This window comes from Nasonia vitripennis (genome assembly GCF_009193385.2).
Source record: "Nasonia vitripennis strain AsymCx chromosome 1 unlocalized genomic scaffold, Nvit_psr_1.1 chr1_random0004, whole genome shotgun sequence".
NCBI lineage: Eukaryota > Metazoa > Arthropoda > Insecta > Hymenoptera > Pteromalidae > Nasonia > Nasonia vitripennis.
Genome location: NW_022279590.1, coordinates 2,065,575 through 2,087,160, shown reverse-complemented (window position 1 = coordinate 2,087,160; position 21,586 = coordinate 2,065,575). Strand labels below are relative to the sequence as shown.

At 34.0% G+C, this 21,586-nt stretch overlaps 1 protein-coding gene and 2 long non-coding RNA genes across 3 annotated transcripts; 1 reads left to right on the top strand and 2 right to left on the bottom strand.

Annotated features, from left to right (window-relative positions):
• Positions 1-6,142: 6,142 nt before the first annotated feature.
• Positions 6,143-14,002, bottom strand: LOC107981367. The gene is made up of 3 exons (XM_016987016.3): positions 13,997-14,002; positions 13,838-13,924; positions 6,143-8,497 (listed from the first exon to the last, which is right to left on the bottom strand). Exons 2-3 carry the CDS (start codon positions 13,838-13,840, stop codon positions 7,670-7,672), a joined length of 831 nt encoding a protein of 276 aa, XP_016842505.2. The 5' UTR covers positions 13,841-13,924; positions 13,997-14,002; the 3' UTR covers positions 6,143-7,669.
• Positions 14,003-14,258: 256 nt separating this feature from the next.
• On the top strand, positions 14,259-21,187 carry LOC103315374. The gene is made up of 7 exons (XR_004228382.1): positions 14,259-14,437; positions 14,510-14,624; positions 14,694-14,895; positions 15,655-15,777; positions 18,866-19,906; positions 20,632-20,889; positions 20,969-21,187. It is a non-coding gene; the product is annotated as an uncharacterized LOC103315374 (long non-coding RNA).
• On the bottom strand, positions 16,534-17,195 carry LOC107981368. Its single transcript, XR_001729361.2, has 2 exons — positions 16,907-17,195; positions 16,534-16,619 (listed from the first exon to the last, which is right to left on the bottom strand). It is a non-coding gene; the product is annotated as an uncharacterized LOC107981368 (long non-coding RNA).
• Positions 21,188-21,586: the final 399 nt, after the last annotated feature.

Below are 21,586 nucleotides of genomic sequence, written 5' to 3'. Positions count from 1 at the left end.
TGAAAGGTAACTTTGATGCAGTCGTGATAATGACTGCTCGAAAATCAACCTGAAAACTATATATGAAAACAGTAGCCGTGAAAACGGCTGATAAGAAACTGTTTGCAACAATAATCGCCGGAGTAGTCATGAAAATGACTGTTTGAAAAAGACCGTAAAAATTATCTATGCAAACAGTAGATAATAGCTGGAAAAGTAGTCGTGAGAACGACTGATAATGATCGTGAAAATCATCTATGAAAATAGTAGCCGTGAAAACGGCTGAAGAAAAATTGTTTGCAACGATAATCGATGAAAACTCCTAATATTTATTCTAGTTTTGAAGTCTAATTTTAATGCTTATTTATAATAATATTTAACCGTTAGCTTGCCACTCGAACGTGATCTCTGACACGGCAAATTTTTAACACAAAAAAGTACGTAAAAATTCATGGATAAGTGCATCATTATATGCCTTTCAGGACGCTGCTTCGCTGACGGTAACGAAAACTGGTGTCGTCACCGCCTAGCGGCCAAGCGCAGTACTACTGGTGCGGTGATGAACGCTGCTGCACATATACGGGCAATTAAGTACCCAGTGCAAAACTAGACTAAACTAAAGTAGTCGAATAAAAGAAGATAATTCTGCAATAAATTATTTAAATAAATTGTTTAAACAAATCAATTTTGCAAAACTAATGCCAGATTTATAATCAGCCACCCCAATAACCACTGACAAATATATATAGCTTCCTTCAGTAGTCGCCCATTTGCTTATGGCCATTAATGCCTTAAGATTTATGGGTTCATTGTTTAATTTAAATTTTTAATTATTATAACATCTTTTCAAAAATCTAGCCTTATGGGTCTTTTCGAATTTTAATAAACTTCAATTTCAAATCCTTAATTGCAGCAACCTGGCAGGAGCAGACCATCGTGCTCGAAGCCACCGCATCGCCAGTCTCTAGGGGCCACCAGAAACCACAAGGCCTTGCGCTCGACTATGCGCAGGGGCAAGCACCGTCGAGGACGCTCGCCGACGCCCGCTCCAGCGTCACTTCCATATTAGCTGGTGCTGGCACCTCCGGTCTGCCGCCGCGAAGCCTCTCGCAGCGCATCGTCCAGCTTCATCCGCATCCTCGGCACCGATGTCATGGCGCATCTCGGCACCCGAGGATGTTCAGCGAAGGACGCTTTTCAACAACAACTTCGCCAAGGGCATTCCTGACGGTGACCTTCTCACCCCTCATGCCCTTCTGCTAATAACACCTGGACGCTGCTTAGCTACCTCCGGACGAGGACACTGCAGCCCAAGCACACATCTTTTTCTTTTCTTTATTTTTCGCAACAGTACTATTTTATTATACAGTCAACATTGACGTATCACATTTTTTAAAACTATATCATTAAGTGTAAAGAGCGTATATTATTAGAATAACATATTGCGAAATGTTCTTATATTAACAAATCTACATGCTCACAAACGTTAAATCAATATATAATTTAGATACACATGTATTTAGTAAATCGTATATTAATTTTTAAAATATTAAGAAGAGATCTCTGCAATTGTCGATTATCGACCTTACGTATCCGTAAGCATTTTCGTACGTAATTTTCTCAAGCTGCTGCAAGGGGCCTCTCAAACTCGCTGGCTTCAGCGGTTACGCTAAACGGATCTCTGTCGGGAAAAGCTAGCCACTTTTGATGCCTCGGCTCATAAGAGTTTGGTCTCCTCCCCTCCTACTCCGTGGTAGTACCTTGATGGAAAAAGTGAATAGAAATCCATTGAAATCGAATAGAATTCACCATTAAAGTCGATAAGATTTCAATTGACTTGAATAGTGAATCTTAATTCCATTTTTTGCATTAGAACTTGATAAAACGTGATAAAATACGATAAAAATCGATATAAGTCGATAATACTCAATATGAAAAATTGCAATTGTAATCGATAGACCATGATCTTCTTGAAATTCTATCAATTTCAATTGTAATTTTTCATATTAAGGTTTATCGATTTATATCGATTTTTATCGTATTTTATCACTTTTTATCAAGTTCTAATGCAAAAAGTGAAATTAAGATTCACTATTCACTATAAGTGATCTAATCGACTTCTATCGACCTTTTCCAACAGGGTATGTGACATATAGGATATAACTTGCAAAACACGGCCGTGAAACTCAGTAAAAGTGTTGAAGCTAGAGATAACCACTTGGAACTCTCCCACATTCTACGCATGCGCAAGCTCGCCGAGCTGCGCCGCTCGACTCGGCGCGCGAGTTCGCCGCTAGCCCTCCGAGATAGCGCTAATACTTTTGTATAGGAGTTTTAATAAATTACTTTTTCCACGAGACCTTTTGCATTTCGGTTATTTGCGAGACTCGCCCCACATGATTCCAACAGGTTATGGGCCGGGTGAGCCATGCTTCCACTACGCAAAAATAAAGTGCGTGACACGCGCCTAGAGACGCGGGAGTGTTTTTAGCTCACAAGAGCAAGTGAAGTGTCAGGTGGCAAAAGGCTGTAAAAAGAGCAGTAAGAGCCTATCCTACCATCCGCACCTTTGTGCCACGAGGCCAGGACCCGAGGTGCCATCGAGAGGAAGCCTGGACGAGACCAGCATCATGCAGCAACTTGCAGCGACAGGCTCTTCAGTAATACAAAATTAATACCGATGAAAAAGTGTAAAGTCATGAAAAGTTCGCAGTGTTAAAATTTAGAATAACGTACAAAGAACGTAGAGTCGCGAAAAGTGCTACTAATGAAAAATGCATGACAAAAGTGTAGAATAATCTCAGAAGTGCCGAATCACAGTGAAATTTGTGTAAAAACCCGAGAGCAAAAGCGCGAAAATTAGAAGTATTTTGTGAAAATACGGAAAGTTTAGCAAAACTCGTATAAAAGCTGAGAGCAAAAACCCGAAAAGTAAGGCGTGGCAAGCTTTGTGATTCCAAGAATTCAAAGCAAAACGCAGCAAATCCCGCGTTTCCGAGAAGCCGAGCATGAGTTCGCGAGAAGAGGGGAGAACAGAGGCACGAAGCTAAGATGGCGGCCGCCGGTGTTATGTTGTGATTCTTTGTCTCTCTCTCTCTCTCTCTCTCTCTCTCTCTCTCTCTCTCTCTCTCTCTCTCTCTCTGAGTGAGATTCATCTTCGGGGTTGGGAGGGATGAACACATCAGTCCCTACCGGAGGCGTCTAGAATGGCTTCGCACCGATTCCAGAAGGCTCTACTATGAGGCCATTCTACTCTACAAGGTAATTCGGATCGGTGAACCCTCGTATCTGGCCTCATTTTTCAGCAAACACGAGCCGAGACCCTCCAGTAGGAGAGTTCCCCCGGAACTGAGCATCCCTACCGTCAGTACTGAAACCGGGGCTAGGGCCTTCCAGGTCCAGGGTGCTCGGTTCTGGAACTCTCTCCCTTCTACTCTGCGAAACCTGCCATCTCTCGCTTCCTTTAAGGGGGCACTACGGCGGCACCTGCTGGCCACGGAATCTTGACGACTCTGAGCCCTCTGGCGCTTGATTTTTAACCTTAATCTAGTTTTAATCTAGTCAGACTCGGCCCTGAGGCCGTAATAATTCATTCAGTATTACGTAATTTAGATTTCCAATGTGCAATACAGATAGGTCTATGACCAAACCATAAATGTGCAACGTAATATTTGAAAAGTTTTATGTGACCAAATATGTTTTTATGTGATTATATGTGACGATATTTGTATATATTGTATTTTATAATTTTGTTAGACTGTAGCGACACAGTCTATGTGACCTTAATTGTATTATTTTTTTTTGCCTTTGCAAATAAAGACCTATCTATCTATCTCTCTCTCTCTCTCTCTCTCTCTCTCTCTCTCTCTCTCTCTCTCTCTCTCTCTCTCTCTCTAAAGCCACCGGTTGCTGGCCGCGTGGTCTGAAGGGGGGCACACGCTGTGCCCGCATGTTCGCGAGAGGAGGGAGCCACCGTCTTCTATCGAGGTGAGAGTGGTAGCGCCGGCGAGTGCGCGCGCCTGCTCGCGCGGCAGCGATGCCTGGGGCGCCTCTCTCTCTCTCTCTCTCCGCCTGGCTTCTCTCTCGCACTCACGGCGTGAGTGGCGAGTGTGTGCATGCATGTTAGAGCGCGACGGCCGGTCAGCGGCGCGTTGTGTATATGCTCTTTACAACGATAATCGGAAATAGAAAATGCTTCGAAGCAAGAGATTTAAAATCCTCATATCAGTAACCGTTGAGTAGCATGTTTAATAGTGTTCTTTAAAAGCCTGTGGTGCAAAATAAATATGGACTGCAGTTCATGAAAAATCGTATTTTGTGAGGGCCCCACATAATGTGTAACCGGCTTTCGCTTAAATTCAAGCAAGCTGTAATAATTCAAAAGTCAACACAGTAGCTAGAACAAGAAAGATAGACAAGAGTCAGGTGAAAGTAAGATTCAGAAAAGAACATCGACCAAAGAAACAGGTTAATCTTACAATATGCCAAGAACGCGCGATTAGAATTGCCCCACTTGATTGGGAGAGCAAGAGCATGCGACAAGAGTCGCTCCTCAAGAGAGGAAAGTCAAAAGATATTTGCTGATAGAAACTCCGAGTCAAAGTCGTAATTGAACAATTATTTTTATTGTTTTAATTATCTAATACATGGATATCTGGAATAATATTTTGTATATACATACAAACAAAACACTTATATGCTAATTAACTCAACAGGTGCTGATCAAGAGGAATTCCGTCGCATCATCCTCCGGGAATGGGCGAGGTTGGAAGCCAACGAGGCGTATGGTGACAAATACCACCGAGACACCGTCACCCTGCTAAGGAAGAAGGACGGCTCCTTGTATTTTTTAAGGAGCGAACTCCAGCTGCGCAGGTTCGACGAGGTCCTGTCGGAAACCGAGAGAGCGGTCATTGACCGCGTGTGACCGGCTGCAGAGAAGCAACTCGTGTTCCAGCTGAGGTACTCGGTGGACTCCATCACCAGGAGTGAGGTCATGTGGATGATGCAGGAACAAAACAAGATGTTCTTAACCGGGATTGAGATGCTGGTGAAGGGTCTCACCATGCCAGGCTTTGGACAGCAGCTGCCCTACTTCGATCAAAGCCCTCCTGCGAAACCACTGGCAGTTGAGCCCCGTGGTCAGGAGCCACCCAAATCTACGGTGAATGTAGATTTGGGATCATGTGGAATTGGCCTTAAGGGCATGCCACAGTCCTGTAGTATCGACCCTATATAACTTAGATTCTACTTTTCGGTGAAACGGCTGCTCAGAATGAATTTTCCTTTTGGGAATCACATTCTGATGACCTAATAAAGGGCAAACGACTGATTTTATGCGATTTTTCGTCAACAAAGTATAATCCGTGCTAAATAGAAATCGATAATTACATGAAAACATGTGACGGCGCACGGTGTGACAAATCTTTTTTTGTATTAAAACCTAATATCTTACGATTGAGTGAACGGAATTGGATGAAATTCACAAAATAACATAAAAAAGCATCGCTGTATATATGTCAATATCATCCATGCGAAACATCGCACTATAATAATGCGATGTTGCTTTACAATATTGACGTGTTTACAAAATGTGCTGTTTTATCATTTGCATGAATAAAACAAGGACACAACAGTCGCGATCACACACACACACACACACACACACACACACACATATATATATATATATATATATATATATATATATATATATATATATATATATATATAGCACTATATCATGCATACACGGCGACAGCTCGCTCGCCGCGTGCGCGTGCTTGTTGATCTCCTTAGGCTGCGTCCACAATTGAGTGTATACGTTAGTGTTTACAAGGGGGTTACGTAGAACGTAACGTTTTGGGCAGTACTGCCAATCCACTGTAGCAGACTGCAGTTGAAACGAAGGAACCCCTACTGAAAAATGTCACTTGATAATCAAGTGAGATGTCAAGTGATTATCAAGTGACTATCATGCCAAAATCTCAAGTGATTATCAAGTGATTATCAAGTGATTATCAAGTGATTATCAAGTGACTATCAAGTGATTATCAAGTTGAATACTGACTTTATATAAACAAATAATTTTTATTAATGATTTATGACATAGCATGCATTAAAAAAGATTATTTCGTGGGAGAAGTAAATAAATTGCATTGCATTGACTGTTAATTAATAAATTTATTTAAAAAATGTAAATTCTTTAATAAAAAAATACAAAATTGTTTTTATCGCTTACATTGATTTATCTATAGGCATTCAATAATGAAGTAAATTAGGTATTGGGCAAATATACATAATTTGAAGAATTTTCATAAAAATACAAATAGTCATAATTTCTTCCGTTGGCACAATAATAGAATCGTTACAAATGTTGTCTATTATTTGCAGATTACTATATTTATTCGCGAAACGATGCCTTGTTTTTATGACATTACATACAGTCAACTCTACTTTGGTTTCCTCGTCAATAATAAAACTTAAAATTTGTACAAATTTATTGTTTCTCAGTTGTGCAAATGAATTATTAGATCTTTTTTTAATTTTTAGAGACGATTCATATAAACAGCCATCTTTTACCATTTTGTAATATACTTTAGCACTATTTTCTGACAGCTGTACTTTTTCCAAAATATCATCATTGACGCAGTCACCTAGCCCAAAATATGTAATTTTCTTTAATTTGCAGACATTCTGTACTTTGGCACAAAGAATATTGTCACAGTACATTTTAACTAATTCATTCGTGTCTGGATAAATGTATTCTTGTACAATAGAAATCATATGGTTTATATTAACATATCTTATGATTTGTAATGTGACACCTTTTGAACATTTTATTGCTCCTAATAAATATCGATTCGCAGATTCAAAACAAAATGTAGACTGACACCACAATGGCCCCCAATTTAATACACATTCAGATATATGTAGTAATTGGTGGACATTATAGGTCATTGCTTTAATTCCGAAATATTCCTCACATTTTGCTACAAATTCGTACAACATTTCATTGGCCTTATTTAATTGTTCGATGTTAATACTACTTTGCAAAAGAATATATAAGCTTTCTACAAAAAGAAGCCAATGAAAAAGGTGCTTTCTGCTTATATGTTCTTCTAATAGAGGTACACTATAATACAAAACATAGTTCTCCCACTCGCGAGCCTTCCAATCATTTCTGGAACTTATTGATCTGGTTAAACGAGAAATTTGGTGTGGAGCTGTAATTTTTTTTATCTTTTCATCGAGTTCTTCAAGATCATCTTTACTCATTGACAGTAAATAATAATTCGTAAGCTGGCTTGCAACGCCCTCTAAACAACAATGAAGATAATCGACTGAGAAGCCAGATATAATATTAAACTTTGAAAAGTTTATAAGAGGTGATGGATATTTAATACCGTTAATAGGATTAGTAGGCGTTGCAATCATCATGTCTTCCTCAGTTTTTGTATGAACTCGAGACTCAGGAGGAGATGTTAGTAAACAGTACCTCATACTCCCTTCAGCCCATTGTCCTGGATGCAGGCACCAGCTACACCCACAACTACCATTGAACTGTTTAATACCCTGAACTGGCGCTCTAGCCACAGAATCTACACAGCAGGTTACAACGTAAAGTTTTACAATTTTTTGTTGATTATGTACAGTACACACAATATCTTTAGTGGATTTATTAATAATATCAACAAATGAATTTAAAAAAATACTCATGTTTGGTTTTTTTTTTATTAAACCACAATCCACAGGTGATTAACTTCTGCATTCGTTGTTGTTTAGGCAATTCATTTAACATCAGATACAAAGGCCAAATAGAATATTGTGAGCACTCAAATTTTGGAGCCCCATCCGTATTAAATACAGCACTAACATAACTATGTTTTTCTTCTGGCGGTAAGGTCTTAACAAATTTACGATATTCTTGACCACCGTATACATCTTCTATACGATCAGGTTTTGAAATTCTTTCGTTTACAACGTACTCATAATGATCTTCATACAAGTTTAATAAATTTTGTATTTGTGTCGATGGATCAAGAAGAACGAAAAAACTGGTACTACTAGGGTTATCTAAATCCAATTCAGCTTCACATATTTTACAGTTCTTTACAGAGGATATTTCGCCAAATTTTCCTACATAAGCTGTACAATTATGACAAACTGCATGAAACTCTGCGTGTTCTTTTGGGTTCAACAATTTATCAAGAGAATATCGACAATCTGACAGGATTGGCGAGTCAAAAATTATATTTATCAATTTAAATAAATTTGTCATGGCTGTAACCGATAAACTATTTGTAATACAAAATTTTAAAATCATTAAAAATAACTCTCCTTTTTTTATATTGACAGATACTTTTATAGAATCCATAAAATCAACATTATTCATCATTTCAGTTAAGCTTTTAGGGCACTTAAAAGACTGATCTTGGTTTTCTTTCACGCCATCTAACATAATGCTACATAAATAGCTGCTTAAGTCGTGATCTTGTGATTCATATGCAGAAAATGTCTGAAATAAATATAAAAATTTTAATTTCATGAAGTTAAAAGTTATTGGAGGAGGAAGACACAAGTAAGTAAAATTAGAGTCAGGTAAAGAAAAAGAAAGAGAGGGAAAGGAAGGTAAAGTAAAACAGGGTTTTGTGCACACTACGTCCAGAACACAATTCTTAAATCACGATTTGTACAGAACATGTGTTGTGCGAGAACATAATTTTCCCTTGTGTGACCTTTTTGCAATCATGATATATTATTACGCACACTGTCCATGACTTGGTGTACGTAAAATTGCACTTGTTGCGCATGGAGCAATGAACTATTTTTCTATTTCTTTTTTACTTTTTTCAACAGATTCATTATTCACTAAGAAATCGGCGTTAAAAAAAAATTAGGGATAATCTTTTAAGAAGTAAAATTTTCTGAACCTTACAAAAAATGCGTATTAAAATAGTACAATGTGCAACTAGGGGGAAAATTGGATTTTTCTAGCGAGGATGATGTTTCAGCATGAGTGAGAGTCGAGGGCACCCGAGACTGAAAAAGCCACTTCCCCCCTTGTTACACACCGTGCTTTTTTTTAACTCGGGCCTGCATAGGCCCCTTTTCGTGCACAAAAAACGAATAGGAAATTGAGGACTCTACAGTGTATATCACTTCAATAATACATTTGCGGGAATAAAGTACTTTATTCCCTCATTTGCGGGAATAAAAACTTTATTCCCGAAAATGCGGGAGTAAAAGATACGAGGGAATAAAAAGCTACTATAGTCCTGCTTTTCAGGGAATAAAGTGGCTATTACAGTTAAGCAGTGAATAAAATTACATTTTAACATTTTTTAAACAATTTTTAACATTTTTTAACAATTTATAACAATTTATAACAATTATAACAATTATAACAATTTATAACAACTATAACAATTTATAACAATTATAACAATTTTTAAAATCTCAGTAAACTATGACGAAATAGTATATTGTGCAACGAGGGGGGAAAATTGAATTTTTCTAGCGAGGATGATATTTGAGCACGAGTGGGAGTTGAAAGGGTGCCGTAGGTGCCCGAAACGGACACGAGATTGGATTTTTTGGGTCGCTGATTATGAATTCACTATCACATTTTGAAAATGTGCGATGGCAAATCCAATATAATGTTCAAAGATTTTTTAAAATTCTGACATTATAAATCAAAAGTTTAGAAAATTTTACTTTGATAAAGACTATTCCTGATTTTTTTAACACCGATTTCTTAGTAAATAAATCCATTGAAAAAAGTATTACAAACCCTTGTAGGAAATTGAGGTGTTTACACTCATATTATGTCAAAAAATATGTACAGTCGGCAGATTGTATGACCCACCTACTGGCGACGGTAAGTGGGCATAATACACGCGAAAAATTAAGTTGAACGATATTTATAACTATTTTATGTATGTCTTTTGCATTTTCTAGTTCGTATATGAACTCTTTATTACTCCTTGTATCGTCAATACTTGAAATTTAATTATGAACATCACATATGGGTAAAATTCAAAAAATTTATTATTTTTTTTTCGATTTTATTTAAATGTATTTTTTCAATGTACACACAACTTTTTGCACCAATGACTCTTTTAATTAATAGAAGACAAACAAATATTGATATTTAAAATCATATAGTATTAATTTTTTTACTTCTGAAATATGTACACCATCCCACACAGCATGAAATATTTCCGAAATATTTCGGAAATATTGGAACGAAATATTTGAAATCTTCCAGGAATATTTCGACGAAATATTTCTGAAATAATGTTATGTCCCTCAAATTCCTATATTGAAATATTTTTTGAAATAATTCAGACATATTTCTGAAATTTTTCACGAAATATATCAGAAATATTACTGCAATAATATAATTTCATAAAATGCCCTGCCTTGCAAATCTCTCATGAAATATTTCTGAAATGTCTCTAAATTATTTTGTGGCACGCAGTCTCCTGGGATTTGCATTTGAAATAATTCTGGAATATTTAAGCAAGCTTCCGTAACATATTTCTTTAAAATATTTCTGATTTATTTCTGAATTATTTCAGTGTTTAATATTTACTGGAAAATTTGCAGTAAAATAATTCCGGAACATTCCAGAAAACTTCCATAAAATTTCTTTAAAATATTTCGGAATTATTTCCTAATTATTTCAGTGTTCAATATTCACCTGAAAATTTTCAGTATAATAATTCCGGAATATTCCAGAAAACTTCCATAAAAATTTCTTTAAAATATATCTGAATTATTTCGTAATTCTTTCAGTGTTTAATCTTCACCGGAAAATTTTCAGTATAACAATTCTGGAATATTCCAGAAAACTTTCATAAAATATTTCTTTCCTAGATTTAAGCAACATTTCAAAATTATTTCTTAGCCCGTAGTCTCCTGGAATTTGTATTTGAAATAATTCTGGAATATTTAAGCAAGCTTCCAAAATATATTTCTTTAAAATAATTCTGATTTCTTTCAGAATTATTTATGTGTTTAATATTTACTGGAAAATTTGAAGTAAAATAATTCCGGAACATTCAAGAAAGCTTTCATAAAATATTTCTTTCCTAGATTTGAGAAACACTTCTGAAATGTTTCTAAGTTTAATAATCACTATAAGTTACTAGTGAAATGATGATTCAGAAATATTTCTGAAAAATTTAATAAAATATTTCACCTGAAATAATTCAGAAATATTCCACATATCTTCCGTGAAATATTCTTCAAATGTTCCCGAATTGCTTGAAGGTACAGTCGCCAGACACAATAACTTTGCTTTACGCGCCACAACATGGCGGCGGGTCTCTTGTTAATTGGACTCCTTAGATCGGTCATGACTGTCAGGAAAGCGATATCTGACGTCATGACCGTCCTAACCTTCTTCTTCTTCTTTTTATGGCCGTGGTTCGCTGTCTATGCGACTGCGAAGCCGATGCGCCACCTTGTTCTGAAAGCCCAATCAACAAGAGACCCGCCGCTATGTTGTGGCGCGTAAAGCAAAGTTTTTGTGTCCGGCGACTGTACCACGACACCGTGAATATATCTTATTTTATATATATAATTATAGTAAATACACAAACAGTTTGTATCTTTGCTTTTACGCCATCGGCTTTCGTAAACTAGTTAATGTTAGTGATATTAAACTTTTGGATCAAATTATACGAAAAATAATTGAAATCATATAAGCGGATAAACTGTTAATTCGTTAATTCGAACCCCTTTTGTTTTTGAATATAAAGAATAACTCCATAGTTTGACAGCAGGTACAAACACATAATTAATCCAGTGTGAATTCATACGCAGGCAGCTAGAGTTAAAATAAAGGGCTTTTCGATACACGATTCGATATACGATTTTTATAAAAAATATATGTACTGGTTTACATAAACCAATGACGCATTGACGACATATGGCTTTTACACATTCACTAATATATAAAAAATTACGTGTTCATGGAGTCGCGCCTTCAAATAATTAAAAAAAAAATTTTTAAATATTAAAGAAAGATTGAAGAAATAATTACATGAAAGTTTGTAAGACATATGTATGGAATGATTCAGAAATATTTCAAGAAATATTCAAAGTGTAATTTAAAAGTTCCAATAAAATATTAAGGAATTATTTAATAAATATTTCAAGAAATGTTCCATTGGAACATTTCCGAACTAATTACATGATAGTTTGCGAGACATATGTATGGAATAATTCAGAAATATTTCAAGAAATATTCAAAGTGTAATTTAAAAGTTCCAATAAAATATTAAAGAATTATTTCATAAATATTTCAAGAATTATTCCATTGGAATATTGTAGAAATAATCATATAAAAGATTCCGAGACATGTGTATGGAATAATTCAGAAATATTTCAAGAAATATTCAAAGTGTAATTTAAAAGTTCCAATAAAATATTAAGGAATTATTTAATAAATATTTCAAGAAATGTTCCATTGGAACATTTCCGAACTAATTACATGATAGTTTGCGAGACATATGTATGGAATAATTCAGAAATATTTCAAGAAATATTAAAAGTGTAATTTAAAAGTTCCAATAAAATATTAAAGAATTATTTCATAAATATTTCAAGAATTATTCCATTGGAATATTGTAGAAATAATCATATAAAAGATTCCGAGACATGTGTATGGAATAATTCTGAAATATTTCAAGAAATATTCAAAGTGTAATTTAAAAGTTCCAATAAAATATTAAGGAATTATTTAATAAATATTTCAAGAAATGTTCCATTGGAACATTTCCGAACTAATTACATGATAGTTTGCGAGACATATGTATGGAATAATTCAGAAATATTTCAAGAAATATTCAAAGTGTAATTTAAAAGTTCCAATAAAATATTAAAGAATTATTTCATAAATATTTTAAGAAATATTCCATTGTAATAATGAAGAAATAATTATGTAAAAGTTTACAAGATATATCTATGGAATATTTCATAATCTTTTTGATAAATGTTTAAAAATTCGTTACAAAAGTTCCAAAGAAATGTTTAAAAAAGATTCCAAAAATCTTCCGCAAAATATTTCAGTGTAGTATTAAGTAAATAATTCTGAGCAATATTTTCTGAAATATTTATGTAAGATTTCCTAAAGAACATATTGAAATATTTAAAAAGGAATTTCATAGATTCCAACAAAATATTTATGGAATATTTCTGAAATATTTCACGAAATATTTCCATTGAGTCGATTAATAGCTCTTCTATGAAATATTACTGGAAGGTTTCAGAAATATTCCGTGGATATATTTCACTGAAATATTTCTAAATATTTCATTGAAATATTTCATGCTGTGTGGGATATGTATGAGGGCTAGCCAGTGTGTCTGAATCTTCTTCATTTATCACACTATATTTATAATATTGAAGATAAATATAGAATTAGTTGTAAAATTATTTGTTTAATTATGGGTAAACTGCCTGCGATGACAGTTTTTACTTAATTGTCTTTTTTGAATGTATTTTATTGAACTCTATGGTGTTGGCATCTAAATTTACACACAGGTGCTTATATAAAAATAAAAATTATACCATTTAAACTATTTTTTTTTAATTTTACAACTAATTCTGAATCTGGTTTTAATATAATTATTACGAATAAAAGAAAGTTATAAACATATAATGTTTTTGCCAATAAAATCCGTTGATCATGGATACAATTAATATAATTGATACATTAAAATAACGTGAATTATTTATAGTCCGTAGCATGAAAATAGATATCAATATTTATTGAAGCAGTTTGTTTAACAAAAACATTACTTGATAATGTATGTAGGCTAAACTAACAATAATTAATTATACTAACCATGTTTTCGTTACTGCTTCCTTCGCACAATTCATCGGTGGAGTTATTTTCCTCCGCTTGTACAAGTGAGGTTTGACTACTGCATATCTATAACAAAACAAATTTATTATTATTTTTGATGTAAGAAGAGCTAGATTTTTTAATTCAAAAACAGCTTACCTCATCAAATGTATCTGTTTGATTAAGAACATTTTTATATCATTGAGCAGTTCGTTTTGTTATTCCTTCATCTCCTATTTCAAAATTTTTTTTATACCTATTCATGTTGACACTGTTTCCATAAATTTATTTACAATACCTTTTGTAGTGCTGATAATAGTTTAAAATGAATTGTTCTCTTTTTGATTAATATTTTTTCATTAGCTGCACATAACACATAAAAATTTTTATATTGTTATCTATTGAAAAAAAATTAGTAACTAATATTATAATCCCAAAGACAAATAATCTTCCTCCTAAGCAAGTAACATTAGAAAGATGTTTATATGTATATAACCTACAAAGAGATTAAAGCTGTACCTATAACAGTATGACGAATAATGCATGATACACAATGTTCAAACTGTTCCGAAATCCGTAGAATATTTCATATTTTTGAAAGTTATTATTTTTCATATTTTAGCATAAGTTTGTCTTGTGTATTTTTTATCCCACATTTCATTCAAATTTTAGAATCAGAATCTGACGCTAGGTCCAAAGCAGAAAATAAAAAAAGAGACTGATTATTCCAAAGAAATTGACGTCTAGCGATACTAATGACAGTTTCGAATTTGAAGAAAAAAAACCAGTAACGTATTTTATTTCATTAAAATTATACGATTTTTTTAACTTACTGTATATGATATTTTTCTTACAGAAAAAAGGTAAAATTATAGAAAATATGGTTCAGTGCATTAACAGTCAAGAAACGATTAAAAAATACAATGAACAGATACATATTAATAGTCGAAAGAGATTTAGCTTTAATAATACAGACAATAGTGTGGCTGAAGTAAGCGTATCCGACTTGAATAAAAATCACAGTCAACCTGTTCTTTTAGAAGATTGTCAAAAATTCGGTATGTATGGAGAAAAATATGGTTATACGTTATACATCATGCATGTTTAATCATTTCCAATAAAATCATGTCTACCATTATTATAGTGCCAATAATATGTAAGTTCAAAAACAAAGTACATCTATACATGTTTATCTTAATAAAAATTAAAAATTGAATTTTAATTACATATCTGTACAAATGTTTGTAAAAGTATCCGCATTAGTTTTCACATATTTTTGTATACATGATTTTACATCTTTATGGCAATATTTAAGCTTAGCTGATTGGTTGTAATTGTAACCTCGAGAACAAAACTCTGTTGAAAATATGTATTTATTTTCAACACGTAAAAGTAATAGTAAACGGTAACATTTAATAATAGATTAAATTTGTGCAAAATAGTTGGTTTTTGATGTTACGAGATAAATTTCGTGCAAATATTGTAAAATGTGGTTTGAGATACGATGATACCTTTGTGAAATTTGCTTCGACATTCTGTAAAAAGCAAATGAATATGTATCAATTTAATATTTATAAATCAATAATTATTCATACATATTCAACTGTCCTGAAATATTTGCATACATATCTAGATAACATTAAAAAAAAACTCTTTACAATTTATATTTACTATTTAGACATTTGCGGAATGTAGTAAAATATAATTTAAAAATTATTAATTATTGAAATTTTTCAAAGTTATAATGTGTTTTATAAAATTTGTTAAAATTTTTTTAAACCTATTTAATGAAAGTTTGAAGAAATGTTTTATCGTAGATGGTTTGAAAAAAAGAAATGCAGTAAATCATAAAGAAAATGAAGTACATCCTTCTGAGCCCTTTCATTTTTCAACTCCAAAAACGCAACAACTTCTTATTCCGTTCCAGTCATCACAAACAGGTTATTATTTTAAATCTATTCAGTCATCTTATCCGCCCCTCCCTTTTGAATCTTTTATTAAAATTCAAATATTACAAATAAAATTATTTGAATATCCGTAAAAATCATTTATTAAATTATTAAATATTCAAAATATTCAAAATGAGAAATTTACAAATGCTTAAATCATATATTAAAAAATGTTACTTGATAGTCAATATCAATATACTTAAAAAATTAGATATAGCATAATTTTTCGACTATTATTTACAGTCATTTGATCTTAGATTAAGAAACTTTATAAAAAAGAGGCCACACCTTAAATACTATACAATAAATGTAGATCTCCAGAAATATTCAGAAGTTTTTGTATATATTCAAAAAGAAACGTGCGGTTATGGACTAGACATTTATTTTTAGACAGTCGTTTTGGTTGTATGTGTAATGATCTTTCGTTCTATTAACACACGAGGAGACAAACAATTTATTAAAAATATAATCTTATATTCTAATGGAGCTGGAAACTTGTATTGTATTGTTATATACAAATATGACAATTCTCAGCATATTTAATTAAAAAAAATTAATTTTTTCTTCGTATTTCTTAAATAAATCTGATAAAATACTTTTGATATCATTTCCTGTTTTGCAATAGATCAGTTTAAAAAGGACGTAACATCCTCCAGAATAATGGACCATATTAAAATAAATCTATGATGATAAAAAAGGACATATTGTATTTGAATAAATTAAAGCATTACTATAGATTCACTCCAAGTAATCATATTAAGAAATAAAAAATATTGTTTGTAACGCAAGCATGATTCCCATGTCCTATTAAGGGGACAAACCACTTTTAAACCCTGAAAAATAAAATTAGATTAAACATTTTTAAAAATGAATTATTATTAAAATAAAGTTTTTTATACCACTCTAATCTCAAAATGCAAACTTTAATTGCAATTTTCGACTCTCGTGGTATAAAATATCGTATAAGACTGTTGTGGGAGGCGTTTTTCTACCTTGCTCGAGGTTTTTCGCACGAGCGAAGCGAGTGAGAAAAACCTCGAGCAAGGTAGAAAAGCAGATCCCACAACAGTGTCATAATATACTATTTTCTAATATATAAAGATATAATCTTGACTTTTACCAGGCTAAATTGATAGTAGCCCCTGCGTACATGTGTTACACTCCGTGCACTATTTTATGTGTTCGAGCACTGTCCGTAGGATTCCAAGGGAACGAGTAGTCAAATTAAGCTCAAATTTTAGGAGGATGTTTCGTACACTTGTACTTTTGGTATGAATGCAGGAATTTTGTTTTGAATGCTTAGAAAATTTTTAATGCTGAAAACATTGAATTTTTTTCTTGTTTTCGACCAATTTTGTGATATTTTTTTTTATAAACGGATTTCGAGCGTGTTCTAAGTAAAATTTTCTATAAAAATAAGAAATAAAAAAATAAATCGATTTTTTTGAGTTTTAAAAGTGGTTTGTCCCTGAAATCAATTCATTTAAAAAATACGAAATTTGTTATGTTTTTATAACATTTATTAAATAATAACTGATTTATTATTAATCATACTAAATCATTACTTGATAAATAAGTTGATGAATAACTATCGTATGTGCTTGGAGCAAATACATTATTGCGTATCCTTGGTTACAATTTTATAAAGATCCCGAAATTTCCGGACAAAAACTACTCTAAAATTCTTTCATTCACTTTTGTTACGTTTCAAGATATAATAATTAAAGGGGACCCAACCACATTAAATATTTTAAAAATGAGTCATTTTTAGACTACAGGGATGTTTTGCCTCTTAATGAAAAAAAGATTTTTTGCACGATTTTCGCGTTTTTTGTACCTATTAAGCGGGCGTAAAGTACCATTTTTTACCGGCGGGCGTAAAGTTTGAGCAGCGGGCGTAAAGTTCGAGCAGCGGACGTAAAGTTCGATCAGCGGGCGGAAAGTTTGAGCAGCGGGCGTAAAGTTCGAGCAGCGGGCGGAAAGTTTGAACAGCGGACGTAAAGTTTGAGCAGTGGGCGTAAAATTTTGTGTTTTCTGTTATATTTAAAAAATTTTGAAAATTTTGAAGTTTGAAAATTTTTAAATTGGAAATAAATGTGTTAATAAATAGAAAATGTTGATAATCCATAATACTTTATTTTATAAATATTTGTGTTAAGTGGGCTTGTTGCCCTCGTGTGGTTGCAGTACTCGTCTGCGGCTCGTAAACGCCTTGCCTCGTACTGGCAACTCCACCCTACTGAAAAAAATCGCGCGATTAGTCGCGCGATTATTCGCGTGATTGATCGTGGGAATAATCCCGCGATTAATCGCGTACATTTATCGAACTTTTTAAAACTAAAATAAATTTAAAAAAAAATAAATTGTTTAAAATTCAAAATTATTTAGCGAGGTGGCCAATTTAGGTGTTACCATCCTGATGGTAACAATTATACTGGCCACCCCACTAACTAATTTTGGATTTTAAATAATTTTAATTTATTTGAAAATTTGGTTGGCGTGATCGCGCGATTAGTCGCGTGATTAGTCGCACGATTAAACGCGGGACAAATATCGCGATTCATCTAACATAAATTTTTAAATAAAATAAAATTATTTAAAATGCAAAATTAGTTAGCGGGGTGGCCAGTGTAGGTGTTATCATCTGGATGGTAACACCTAAAATGGCCACCTCGCTAAATAATTTTATTTAATTAAAAAATTTTTTTAGATAAATCGCGCAATTAGTCACGCGATTAATCGTGCGACTAATCTCGTCGAAAAAAGTTCGATAAATTTACGCTATTAATCGCGGGATTGTTCTCGCGATTTTTTTCAGTAGGGCACACTCGGCCTAAAAAAGCCCACTTTACGCCCTTGGTACACAATATACTATTATTTGTAAAATTGAACTATAACATCTAATTTAAAAATTGTTGTGAGATATGATACTCTAGAAAATATCAATATCTAAAGAATAACATAACATTACATAACACTGCTGTCCGGTAATTTCCGGATCTTTCTAAAATTTTAACCAGAAATATTTCAATTTTTAAAACACTAAATTTGTATTAAAATATGTATATATATCATTCAGATATCTCACCAATAGGAGGCTCTTCAAATCTGTCTGGATCTAAACATAAACGTATTGTTAGTCCCGAAAAGGCAAAAGATTCTGCCTTATCTCACACGAAGTCTGTTTCCCTTCCCGTTAGTCTAAGAAAATCGTCGAAGCTGATATCGCGCGAATTGTTCTCTTCTACTCAGACACATGTATCGCGCACCACAGACCGATCGCGCACCCCAGGCGGAATGCGCACCCCTGATGTAACGCGTGTCCCGGATAGATCGCGTACCATAGACAGATCGCGCACCTTAAGCGGATCGTGAACCCGGCATGAATCGCGTACCCCCGATGTATCGCGAACCCCAGGTGGACCGAGCACCCCAAGCAAATCGCACATCCCAGGCGGATCGCGCACCTCAGTCGGATCACGCACCCCAGACATATCGCGCACCTCAGGCGGTTCGCGCATCTTAGGTGCATCGCGCTACCCAGGTGGATCGCGCATCCCCCTAGGCAGATCGCGCATCTCAGGCGGATCGCGCACCCCAGACATATCGCGCACCTCAGGCGGATCACGCACCACAGACATATCGCGCACCTCTCGTCAATCGCGAACCCCTCGTCGATCGCGAACCTTTCGTCGATCGAAAACTCCTTGTAGTTCGCGAACCCCTCGTAGATCGTGAACCCCTCGTACATCGCGAACTACTCGTCGATCGCGAACCACTCATCGATCGCGAACCCCTCGTCGATCGCGAACCCCTCGTAGATCGCGAACTCCTCATCGATCGCAAACCCCTCGTCGATCGCGAACACCTTGTACCCCGCGTAGACATCATACCCTACCTGATATTCCGACACCACAACGTCCTCAGCAAAATTATGAACCTAGACCACGCCGTCCAGGTCCAAGATGTAGGACACAAAGGAACGAACCCGAGATTTGAAATGAAGCAAGAGACAATGAAGGATTGTCTGATTCTGAGCCGTGTGCAGTTGGCATGGTGATGCAGTATAAACCAAAATTATATAGGGCGTATAAAAAGGCTGGATATGATTTAGGAACAGGTATATTAAAAAAAATTCTTTGGTAATAATTTATAAAAAGGCAATAAAATAACAAACAATAATTGATAGCACTAGTGTCTTAAACCCGCACTTACCGCACGGTTATCCGTGTCTTAAGGAGCATATTTTGGTACGTTGCAATAATGAATGAATTATTTACTTAAGCTGTACGGGCTCGTAGTAAGATACTAAAGTCTAAAAGCATTCGAAATATATGTTTTTGTAACACAGGCACGATTTTCGCGTTTTTTGTACCTATAAAGGGGGCTTAAAGTACCATTTCTTTTACCGGCGGGCGTAAAAAGTCGGCAGCTGGTGTAAAGTCCGAGCAGCAGGCGTAAAGTTTGAGCAGTGGGCGTAAAGTGCGAGCAGCGGGCGTAAAGTTTGAGCAGCGGGCGTAAAGTTCGAGCAGCGGGCGTAAAGCAGCAGTTTTAAATTGGATTAGAGGTTTTAAATTTTTAGGCGGGGGAGGGGGGGCTTCACCATATCGAACGCTAACCTCCCCTCTGGGGGTGACGGGTTTAAGCCACACTTGCTATAAAATAATATACGATACGCGCGTCCTAAGCAGTACTTCCGGCACAGCAAAATTAGCGCCCAAGCGTAGCGAGAAAGTTGCTGGAAAGTGCCACTTACGTCACTTGTATCGTAATATACTATTCTCTTCCTTATTAAATATTTTAAATTGTTCATTTACTTATCATCAAATATTTTTTTTATTTCAGTCACCGCAGAACCGCATGAACGGTATGAAATCGTAGATGATAAAGTTTACCTCGGAGAAAAGGTCAAAGTAGGAAAGGATACATGGAGAATAATGAAACGTAGCAGAAGGTCAAAATTTTTAAGAGATATAGGGAATGTGTTTTGGACAAAACGAATAATAGCGCATAGATGCTTAGACCTTTCTAAATTAAAAAATAAAAGATTTGGCAATCAGCCTATACAGTTATTTTCACCGAAGAAGATAAATTTATATCTTAGTAGGATAAAGTTTATAAATATTTAATTTTTGGACGTCCTTAAATATGTTTTGCAATTCATCTTATGTTTTTCATACAGGTTTATACTAGGATTATCTAAATACCTCAAATTATTATAACGAATTAGATCGAGACGTTAAAGATATATATATTAAAAATGCAACTTCTAGTTTAAGTTTCCACGAAAGAAATGAAAGACTTTACCAAAAGCCTAATTAATAATGAAGATTACTTCTGAAGAAACATTTATTTTGTACTTTTATTAAACAATACACGATATTTTTTATTAAAACTCGAATTAAAATTCTTTTTCTGACTTCCAAAATTAAATTTAAATTATATCCTAGAATATATTGTATTTTATATTTTAAATGGCGAATTAAATTTTTAACAACCGTTTATAAATTAATAGTATTAAAAAGTAATTGTTTAATTCAAATCACAATTCAACTATAATCACTTGATAATCACTTGATAATTACTTGATAATCACTTGATAATCACTTGAGATTTTGGCATGATAGTCACTTGATAATCACTTGACATCTCACTTGATTATCAAGTGACATTTTTCAGTAGGGACACACCTGCTCAAAATTTAACCTATAAAAATGTTTAAATTTGAATTGTATGGTAATGAATTGTAAAATTCTTTTTTCAAATAAAATTATAAAATTTTGTAAGAGAATGTATTATA